Source organism: Octopus bimaculoides, chromosome 2 (genome assembly GCF_001194135.2).
Source record: "Octopus bimaculoides isolate UCB-OBI-ISO-001 chromosome 2, ASM119413v2, whole genome shotgun sequence".
NCBI classification, from domain to species: domain Eukaryota; kingdom Metazoa; phylum Mollusca; class Cephalopoda; order Octopoda; family Octopodidae; genus Octopus; species Octopus bimaculoides.
The window spans coordinates 38,182,874-38,194,721 of NC_068982.1; the positions used below are offsets into that span (position 1 = coordinate 38,182,874).

Genomic DNA, 11,848 nt, shown 5'->3' on the forward strand with positions numbered 1-11,848 from the left:
ATATATATATATATATATATATACGACGGGCTTCTTTCAATTTCTGTCTACCAAATGCACTCACAAGGCTTTGGTCAGCCCGAGGCTATAGCAGAAGATACTTGCCCAAGGTGCCACACAGTGGGACTGAACCCGGAACCATGCGGTTGGGAAGCAAGCTACTTACCACACAGCCACTCCTGGGCTTGTGCATGCATGGCTCTGTCGTTAAGAGATTTGCTTTCCAGCCATGAGGTTTTGGGTTCACTTAGGGTGAAAGAAGCCCACTGCATATACATACATGCATATATACAGTGATAGATAATGGTGGTAGAGGAGGGTATTTTCCTACAGTGTTTATATTAATTCTAAGTCAGTTAAAGAATAGGTGTGTGTGTCTGTGTGTTTGTCTGTCTGTGTGTGTGTAGTGTGAGTCTGTGCATGTGTGCATGAGTGTAAATATGTATGTGTATTTATCTGTATATATATATATATAGACAGATAGATAGATAGAGAGAGAGATATATGTATGTGCGTGTATGTGTGCATAGCGGATGGATGTGTACAACAGTGTGTGTCAATCTTCCAGCATCTCTAAATGTCTAAATCTGTTGTTGACAAAAGCACTATCTAAGTCTCTCTATGGTATATGAATGTGAATGGGAGAGAGAAAGAGAGAAGGAATACAGAGAGAGAGAGAGAGAGAGAGAGAGAGAGAGAGAGAGAGAAGAAAAAGATAGAGAGAGAGAGAGAGAGAGAGAAGGAGACAGCAAGAGAAAGAGAGTGAGATTGTTGATGAGGTGAAGAGCTGCTTTTTAGTCAGCCTCTGTCAATAGGAAGTTGGCCTCACTGCTGCTAGTGTTAATATATCAGAGGAGCCTTTCTCTCATTTTGTTACTACAGTTGTAGTAAGTTGATAACTACTTTCTCCATGGGAAGTTGTATGCTCCCCAGACTGTTTAGTAGACACTGTAGTTTGGGGGCAGGAACAAATACATAAGAAGGAAACAAAAAAGTAACAAAAAACAAACAAACATAAAATACTGTAAATCAATTACACACACACACACATACAAACACACACACACACACACACACACACACATGTATCAAATTTCTATTTTTAGAACTTTAGGAGAGTTCAGCTTCTTGACCTCATCCTCATCATCATCACCACCAGCAACAGCAGTAGCAGCCTTAACATTGCCATCCGAAATATTTTAACCATTATTATTATAACCATCATTACCTGGCACCGCTGACAGTACTGTCAACATTTTAATTGCTGTCCTTTATCTGGTGCCAGCACAACCACTGACAGCAACTAGCAGTTGCAGTAATAACAGCAGCAGCAACACCACTACCACCACCACTACCATCACCACCACCACCACCACCACCACCATCACTACCACAACCAAAACCCTCAGTACAGCAGCAACAAGCCATTGATGTTACTACAATTGGTACTATAACCATTGTTCACCCACCCATAAACACACACTCCATTCACACATGCAAACATATATATATATATATATATATATATATATATATATATATATATATATATATATATATACACACATATATGTATATACTCATACACACAACTTCTGGCTGAAGCCAGGCCTGGCTTTTCCTCATCTCCCATTTGCCATCCATAAAGAGTTGCAGCATCAGCAGGAGTAGCAGAGGTGACAGAGAAAGTGACTGAAGTGTAGACAGAAGAGAGGTAGATGCAGTAAGGTTACTAATGTCTTTTTTTTTTTTTAACTAAAAGGGTATTTGATGCAAGGATTTCAAGTTAATTTCCTGTATCAAGATTTGAAAAAAAAAAAAATATTTATCAATCTAAATCTATTAACTGAACTACACACAAGCAGATGTCACACAGGGATACCTACTTATTTTTATCACACAAAACTTTCATATCATTTATGTCTATAATCAGATATACATTGATGCAACATTGTGTATGTATAATTAACTAGATACATAATCTTCACATAAATATTGAAGTATATAAACCTAAAAATATACTTATAGGCTAGTAATTTCAGATAGATGTGTGAAAGTCATTACTGAAATGTTCATGGTTGACAGGAAAAAAAGAAGCAAAAAGTAAACACATTGAATTTTAGACAGTGGAAAAGAAAGAACAAAGAGGAAAAAAAAAATATTCTCTGAAATTATAAAATTTTAAAATATTTAGAAATGCTTCTTTACGCAAATTACTTGTGTCTATTATTATTGTTTAAGACAGCTGTTTGTATAGATGTTCTGAAAGTAACAGCAAAAGCCTTTACAGGAAGCAAGTTGACCACAGAGTTTGATCAAACTCCTGACAGTCGCAGTCGTACTATAGGGACCAAATCCAATAGCTATCTACCTGATGCAAAAACCACTACAACTGCACCAACTATGGGTACCAATCTATTGAGCAGTAATGACAACACACACACAGCTAGTATATTGCATACCACTAAATCAGACAGTGCTACCATTAATCATCAAAGACGGCCACCTAGAACAACTCAGGTAAAGTTTCTATCAAGTACAACTTCCTCACCAACAAGACATTTTTTTACAAGTGTTAATAGTTTACAGCCTAAAAAGTTAACTACAAAAAGCAGAAATAATAGCATTAGGAAAGCAAAAGTGTCACAAAAGGAAACTGAAGAACCAATTGAAGATAAGGTGGAATATTCTGAATTTCAAGATCTTTTACCTGTCGTTGCATTGGTGGAAAAGTTACAAAGTCAAGTGACAGATTTACAACGATTGCATGATCAGGACAAGTAAGTTTTTATGTATTTTTACTATTATCTATATTGATCAAAATTTCAATCTTATTTTTACCTTAAATCTCATCAAAAGAAAGTTTAAAATTAATATAAAGAATTAAATTTAATGTTAAACTTCATTGTATGCTTATATACTCTACAGTTCTTTTTACATTTTTACTGTACACTTTAATTCCCCCCACTTTTCTATTAGAAAAAAAAAAAAATCATTTTATAACCTCAAAGTATGTTGGTTATTTATTAAATAACTATCATTCTCTTGTGTCATTCTTTGCTAAATAACCATGAACCATTATACCAAGAGGGCTTTGAACATATTTCATGTTTATTTGGCTGTTGTATTCATTATAACTGCTAATTTAACAAGTGAACATACTTTACCTTATATGAATACATTATTTAAATAAATAAGGACAGCATTTTCTTCTTTTATGCCTCATGAGATTTCTGTTCTCCAGCTGTGTAGCATGATTGGTATATTTAAATATCAACTCCCATTATTCTTAAATTATTTATATAACTTTGCATCATATCATTCATTATTCTTTGATAAATATAAATGTCTGCTTTTAAATAATATTAGTACTCTAAAAATGTTATTCCTTCCTTCCTTCTTTCCTTCCACCCTTTCTTCTTTCCTTCCTTCCTTACTTCATTCATTCATTCATTCATTCATTCATTCCAAAATAGACTATATATGGTTAATATTTGCTTTTCTCTGTTAGATGACTGGGGATTTGTGAACATGTGTTTTTAAGGTTTCATGCTTTTCACACAGCTTAGATGTTCTAATCATAACAAAGCTATAAGGGATGAGTATTTTGCTTCACATGTACATAAACTGAAGCAGAATGATTTAGGGTGATGAGGTGGGGAGGCTACGCTGTCATTTTTTTTTCAACCTGCTCAATCTAGTAAATAAACTTCTCTGGACAAACTTCTTATACATACAGGCATAGCTTTGCAACCACATGGTTTTGAGTTCAATCTCATAGCACAGCACTTTTGGCAAATGTCTTTAACTATAGCCAAGAGCTAACCAGTGCTTTGTGAGGGAATTTAGTGGATTGAAACTTTGTAGAAGTTTGTTGTGTGTGGTGAGTGTGTGTGTGCATGTGTGTGTGTGTGTGTGTGCATGTGTGTATGTGTGTGTGTGTATGTATGTGTATGTGCATGTGTTTGGGTTTGAGTGTGTCTCCCTATTGCCTGACAACCAGTGTTGTTTGTCTATTCTCTTATCCCTGTAACTTAGTGGCTCAGCAAAAGAGACTGATAAGATAAGTACCAGACTTCAGAAAACAAACACGGGGATCAATTTGTTTGACTTAAGCCATCAAGGTGATGCCCCTGTTTGGCTGCCATCCAATGACTGAAATAAATAAAAGACAAAAGATAAAGGACTATATGTATGTTTGAAATCCTTAATCTTTCCATAATCTTTATCTTTGTTCTGTAACAAACAAGAAAAGTGAATAGAAGGAATGCACTTTATTGAAGAGAGACCTTATGAGCATGAGGATGACCTCATCTTCATTTCAAGGACGTCTGCAAGAGAGATATGAAGTCTCTTGATCTGGATGCCCTGAGATTAGAGGAGGTTGAAAATGATTGCCCGCACTAGAGATAAATAGTGCGAAAGGGATGAAACAAGGGGAAGAAAAGTAGGAACTCGTGCTGTGCTGGTACTGCCACCATCACCACCACCATCACTGTTGATGTCGCTGTCGTTGTCGCCGTCATCATCGTCGTCGTCAGCATCATCATCATCATCATCATCATCATCATCATCATCAACAGCAGCAGTAGCACCAGTAACTCTACTACCACCCCTACAGCCACCAGCATTTATTACACCATTGTCATTGTTTATAAAACTATTGGGGAAGGTGGATTGGTTAGGTTGTCCTATGGTATATTTAGTTACAACTCTGTGTTCTGAGTTCAAATCCTGCCATGGTTAACTTTGCTTTTTCATTTTTCTGAAGTCTATAAAATTAAATGTCAGTTCAATACTGGGATTGATATAATCGACTATTTCCCACCCCAACTCTCTGCTCCCTACAAATTTTTGGCCTTGTGCTTCTGTTAGAAATTATTATTATACTACTTTGCAGGGACCCCAGCCACTAGGTCATGGACCAGTACAAGGCAGTGGATCATTTGGTACTGGCCCACACAGAAAGAAAAAATTTCTTAATTCTATTTCTCTTTTATTGACTAATTGTGGAGAGAACCTGTGGAAAGGGTAGACCTAGAAAATTGTAGGATGAAATGGTGAGAAAGGATCTTCAGATATTGGGTCTTAATGAGCAGATGACAAGGGATTGAGACTTTGGTGATTTGCTGTACTTGAGAAGAGAAGTAAAATCGTGGCCATACGTACATACATACATACAGACATGTCCTTTATGGCCATGCCCCCACTCCCTCTCCCAGCAGAGAAGTCTTTGTCTTATAAGTACTGGTGCCATATAAAATGCATTCATGCTGGTGCCTTGTAAAATGCACTTGTGCTGGTTCTATGTGAAATGCACTCATGCCATGTAAAAGTACCCAGCACAATCTGTATAGTTGTTGGCGTTAGGAAGGGCATCCAACCATAGAAACCATGCCAAAACATAATTGGAGCTTGGATAGCTCTTTAGCTGGCCAGCTCCTGTCAAACCATCCAACCCATGCCAGCATGGAAAACAGACATTAAAGGATAATGATAGTAATGATGATAACTATTGCAACCAACAGGGTGTTTTTGTATTATATATGTAATATATATTTGTTATAATTAAATCATATTTGTTGCACTTTATTGTGTTTTGATCTGTGTGAAATCCACCAGTCTGTAGAAAAATTATCTTGACTGAAACTGGCCCATGGTGCAAAAAATGTTGGGGACTAAGGCATTATGGTATCTTTTATCTTTTACTTATTTCAGTCATTTGACTACCGCGAAGCTGGGGCAATGCTTTGAAGGGTTTAGTTGAACAAATCGGTCCATTACTTATTTTAAGTCTGGTACATATTCTATCAGTATCTTTTGCCAAATCACTTAGTTATGGGAATGTAAACAAACCAACACTAATTGCCAAATGGTGGTGGAGTTAAACTTGTTCCCAACTGTTTGTCAATCATTACCACTGATATTGTACAATTATTCACATTTAATGTCTTCCTATTCCTTGTCAATTTTTCTTGTGGGATCATCATTGCTTTTTATTCTTCCATATCAGTTGTTGACCATTACATGTTTCATATGTATATCATGCCCCACTTTACCCAATGTGAGTTTTCAAGTTTAAAATAATAAGATACAATTTGAATGAGATTTTGCTGTCATTTCCAGCTGGATGAGTGACTGCATGCAGGCTATTTTGTTGGCTTTAAATACTTGTTAAATACTGAGGGCACTTGTAATTGATCTCAAATCATTTCTTTCTTAAATTTCATGTAGCTTTGGGCTTTATTTTCCAACATACAAATTGACATAGTATATAGTGTAAACATGTCGAACAAACATTCAAACACTGCCACTATATTTCCAAATCTTGCTGCATTTCATGTAAAATTTTTGGTTCTCCAGAGTCATCTTGGTGTATAAGTCAACCTGCCTATTTTGGTTGTAAATTTTGGTCTGAAAATTTGACTTGTGTGCAGAAAAATATGGTAGTTATAACTTTATCTCCTTCAAGTTCCATCAATAAAAGTGATTTATTTCAAAACTTATGGTTGTTGTTGTTCTGGCCCATGGTATTGTCCTGATCCTTTTTGTTCAGAGTTCAAATCTTGCTGAAGCCAACTTTTCCCTTCATCTTTTTAAGACCAATAAAAAGCAAGTAACAATCTAGAGTAGTGAACTAATGGAGCTGTAAGAGCATCTGATGGGATGTCTAGCAGTGTTTGTTCTAGTTCAGGGCTGGCCAACCTGAGGCCTGCAGGCTGCATGTGGCCCACAGACTTTTATCTTGCAGCCTGCTCGATACTTCTTGAAGTATTGTGTTTAATTTCAAAATAAAATTGTTTGTATAAAACATTTGTTTCAAAATAAATTAAAAATTTATAAGTGGCAATAAAGCAATAGCCTACAAATTTATAATTTTAAACAAATGAAAAGTATGAAAAATTCTTGATTCTGTAATTTAATTATTTGATTATTAGTGCATAAAGAATACAAGCGGCCCTCAAAAAACTTTCTGTGATTAAAGTGGCTCGCGATGTAATTCGAATTGGCCAGGCCTGTTCTAGTTCTTAGTATTTTCTGAGTTTAAATCCTATTACAGCTTGTTTGAGTGGTAAGCTTAATTCATTACCTGGCTTTAGGCTGCCATCTTGCACCTTGGATACATTTATTCCACATTGTTGCAGGCATTCAGATTAGCTTTCCAATTTGAGCACACTTTCCAACATCCCTCTTTGAGGTATATGACTCTGTGGTTAGAATATTGAGCTTACAATCATGAGGTAGTGAGTTTGATTGAGTGGGCTGAGCTGTGTGTTGTGCTCATGAGCAAGACACTTTATTTCACATTGTTCCAGTTCACTCAGCTGTAGAAATGAGTTGCGACGTCATTGGTACCAAGCTGTATTGGCCTTTGCCTTTCCCTTAGATAACATCAGTGGCATGAGGAGGAGAGGCTGGTATGCCTGGGTGACTGCTGGTCTTCCATAAACAATCTTGCCCAGATTTGTGCCTTGGAGGGGAACTTTCTCGGTGCAATCCCATGGTCATTCATGACTGAAGGGAGTTTTTACCCTTTTAAAAGATTATGGGCACTGTCTGCCCTTCTGATAGAAATGTTACTTGTAAAAATGTAAAATATAAAATGTTAAACATCCAGCTGAAACAGATGAACAATGTTGCCAAGATAAAATGTGCTTCAATATCTAATGGACTTGTGCTGGAAGAATGGGATCTCAAGCCTTTGTGAAGTGGTACCAGCATGAAGTTAAAATGGTACACAATGATTATTGTTATTGTCCCCAGGTCAGCTCTAATTAAACAGACCTATGATAAAAAGATGTTGCTGCCTAGTTGTCATCTAATGTATCTTTCTTTTAAGACTGTACAGTATAGTTTGAGGGTATGATTTAGATCCTTTTAACATACTACAGCATGCTGTAGAGTATGATTTAGTAACTATTTCTAGCAGATTAAGTGACTGTAAAGTAGAAGTGTCAAACACATTTGGCTTTGTGAGCTGGGTTGAAGCATAAATTAGATCTTGTGGGTCAGATAGGGGCAATTATTTCCAAAAACCCTATTCATAATGGCGAAAGTAAATGAATGAGGGGGGAATCAATATACATTATGATAATTTTATAGATGATAAAAAAAGGGAAGAATATGAAATTTTAGCAAAGTTTACGCAAGGAGTTGTGAAGGAAAAAGTCACCCACATGCTATATATATATATATATATATATATATGTATATATACAGTCCCATTAAACAAGAGACCTTATGTGAAAACAGAGATGGAAATTATTCAAATGAATGCATAAAATTCTTGAAGATTAATACTTGGTAGAAAGCTGAGACTATTTCAGCTGCAAGACCTTTCAATATCATTTGCATCACAAGAATCCATTTAGACAAATAAAAATAAATAGATAAATAAATAAATAAATAAATAAAATAATTCTGTTTGACAAAGTGAAGGGAAAATTTTAATATATGGATTCATAAACTTCTTTTTCATTGGCTGAGATAACAAAAGGTTTCCTATAGTGCACTGATTTGATTAGTGTAAATCACTACTCTTGATTGTCTCTTATTCTAAAATCAATTCAAGTGATATATATTTTACAAAATAATAATTTTTTCCTAAACTGAGCCACACATCCTTGAAGTACCTAAATCTGGTTACTGTTGTTGTCAGGTCGCCCTGACTTAGTTGATTTATGATCCAAAGACATTCTGGCCATAACTGTCCCATTTTTTTTTTCAGACAGATATATCTAGGACCACATTATGTAATGTAACTTTCCTTAAAAGATTGTTGGGTAGTGGTTCCAAAACTGGAGTCTATAAATTCCTAGGGATCTACAAAGAAAGTACTGTGGGTCCATGAGTAGAGTTGAAAATTTGTCAAGTAGATTGATCTTTCAAACTCTGCGATACATGGGAAAATACATTTGAATTAAAGGGGTTTTTGGTCAAAAAATTTTGGGATCCTCTTCTGTTGGGTGTGATTTGAGGGAGATTTGGTTGCTGTTTCTATTAGGATAAGTGACTGCAAAATGGCTTTCTAAGTGGCACAGATACAGTATGTTAAAAATAACGGATTAAAATCCTATCATTACACATTAACATTCAGACCTTCTGGATGTAGACACAAGAGACCTGATATTGTGTTTGTCAATGTTAATGAAAGGGCATTTTATGGTCTACAAAGTTTCAAGAAATAGGTCAGAACTTTCTGAGACAATATGAGGAAGTTGGACAAGTATAGTGTCAAAAACAGTTAAGGTTAGCTCTTAATAAAAACATCCTGCAAAAAAATCTGTATTGCTTGGAACTGCTTAGAAAAGTATTAGTAAAATATTCACTAAATGTAGCACAAAATTGAACACTTGATTTGAAATGCAAAAAAGGGATTCTGGAAGCATCCATTTTCACATTGTATTAAAATGATTGTAGTCTGCACTAAATGCTTATAAACAATTGATGGCAAAAGAATGAAATATATCAGTTTCATTTTACTATTTCAATGAATTGAAGACTATCAAAATTCAGATTCTGGTGTAATTTTATCTTATATTTGATTGTGCAATAAATTTCTTGAATAAAGAAATCTTCGTTATAGTTACAATTTGTAAAAGGATATGGTTAAACCAAATAGAAATGTTGTTTTCAAACACACGTTATTCTAATACATATAAAGAAAATATATTCCAGGGGGAATAAATAGATATATAAATAGATTTTTTAAAAGGCTTGGACTGAGTAGAACATAGTCAATAATGTCTACATAATTGTTATCTTCAGGATAATGAGTTAAATAATGTGAAAGCCACTGGGTAATTGAAGAATATCAAAGGGTATTGAAATATATGAAAGGAGATAAGTGAAACGGTTTTTATGCTAATGCATATCAATAAAAAAAGAAGCTTTTACAGGATGTTAAGTAAATTATCTTTATGTAAAACATGCTGTCAGTAGAAAAAAAATGTTTATTCTTATTTTATTATATTATCAGAATATATGTTATATTCTTTTATTTGCTTTGGTCATTAGATCGCAGCCATGCTGGGGCACCCCCTTGAAGAATTTATAGTCCACTGGATTGACCCCAGTACATGTTTTATTTTAAGCCAAGTACTTATTCTATCAGGCTCCTTTGCTAAAACTCTAATGTTACAGGGATGTAAACACACCAATAACAGTTGTCAAGCAGTGGTAGAAGACGCACACACACACACACACACATGACAGGCTTCTTTCAGTTTCTGTCTACCAAATCCACTCACTAGAAGACACTTGCCCAAGGTGCCATGCAGTGGGACTGAACTCAGAACCATGTAGTTGGGAAGCAAGCTTCTTACCACACAGCTAACTGCAATACGTTGTAAAGTCACTGCTGTGAGGGCACCAAGCTGTAGAAACCATGCCAAAGCAGACACTGGAGCATGATGCTGTCCTTGGACTCCTCATATCCTGTCAAACCATGAAACTCATGACAGCTTAGAACATGGACATTAAATGGTAATGGTGATGAATATCTCACTGCTCGTTAATAATTTACAGAAATCTCATAATTTATTGCCTAATATGCAAATTTGGTTAATTTCCTACTGTAGTTAATCGAATAAATATGTCATTCATTGAGGTTATGCAATTAGGCAGAATCAACTGCATTAATGTTCACAACTAGAAGCTAAGTAAAATAATAGTGACTGCCATTAAAATACACATCACCTAAAATGTAATTCAGGAAAGATGACTTTCACCATGACGATAGAGGGTAGCAGCCTTCTGCAATTAGAAAACTATTATGAAATATCTACATGAATAAAATATATCTATGTGGCTAGGTGCAGGCATGGCTTGGTGGTAAGAAGCTTGCTTCCTAACCACATGGTTCTGGCTTCAGTCTCACTGTGTGGTACCTTGGGCAAGTGTTTTCTACTATAGCCTTGGGCTGACCAAAGACTTGTGAGTGGATTTGGTAGATGGAAACTGAAAGACGCCCGTCATATATATATATGTACATGTACATACATACATACATACATATATATATGTAGATATTTGTATGTCTGCGTTTGTCCTCCCAACATCACTTGACAACCAATGTTGATGTGTTTACATTCCCATAACTTAGTGGTTCAGCAAATTAGACCAATAGAATAAGTCCCAGGCTTACAAAGAATAAGTCCTAGAATCGATTTGTTTTACAAAAGGTAGTGCTCCAGCATGGCTGTGGTCAAATGAGAGAAACATGTAAAAGAGTACAAGAATATAAATAAAAACAGATATTTTTTGTGTGATTAGAGAAATCAATAAACATAAATGAGAAACCAGAGCAGCAGATAACTGTGAGAAAGAAGGTAAAACAATTAAAGGAAACATTAAAAGCTAAAAAGTAAATTAAAATTTGAATTTAGAAAAATTGGCATACTTAAACATTAGCAATAAAAATTCCTGCATAACTAAACTCAACAAGATTGGATTAAGTGAGAATGGCTAAAGAAAACATTTCAACACTAGCTAAGAAGCTGAAGACTCAAGAAAAGGAATGAAGTATTTTTGTTTATGACACATATGACATATATATATATATATATATATATATATATATACGATGATGATGATGATGATGATGATGATATATATATATATACATATATATACATACATCGAAGACCTGTTGAGGCAAGTGAAATCGAAATCGAGTTAAATTGGACACTAAACTTCCACTTGCGAAGACCTGTTGAGGCAAGTGAAATCGAAGTTAAGTAAAATTTGACGACTGGCACCCATGCCAACGTCGTCTCCCTCATTGGACACGAAACTCAGCTTGCGAAGACTTATTGGGGCAAGCGAAAGCGAAATTGTGATGGCATCT

The 11,848-nt window shown here is 35.3% G+C and overlaps 2 protein-coding genes across 3 annotated transcripts in view; one reads left to right on the top strand and one right to left on the bottom strand.

The window, feature by feature from the left end:
• The window catches only part of LOC106873452 (uncharacterized), a 179,865-nt gene that overhangs the window by 63,958 nt on the left and 104,059 nt on the right, over positions 1-11,848 (bottom strand). The window lies entirely within an intron of this gene.
• LOC106873454 (protein scabrous) overlaps positions 761-11,848 on the top strand; it is a 47,789-nt gene continuing 36,701 nt past the window's right edge. Inside the window, exon 1 of the mRNA XM_014920814.2 lies at positions 761-2,780. Within this exon, the coding sequence (XP_014776300.1) occupies positions 2,197-2,780 (584 nt within the window). The 5' untranslated portion in view covers positions 761-2,196. The remainder of the gene's footprint in view (positions 2,781-11,848) is intronic.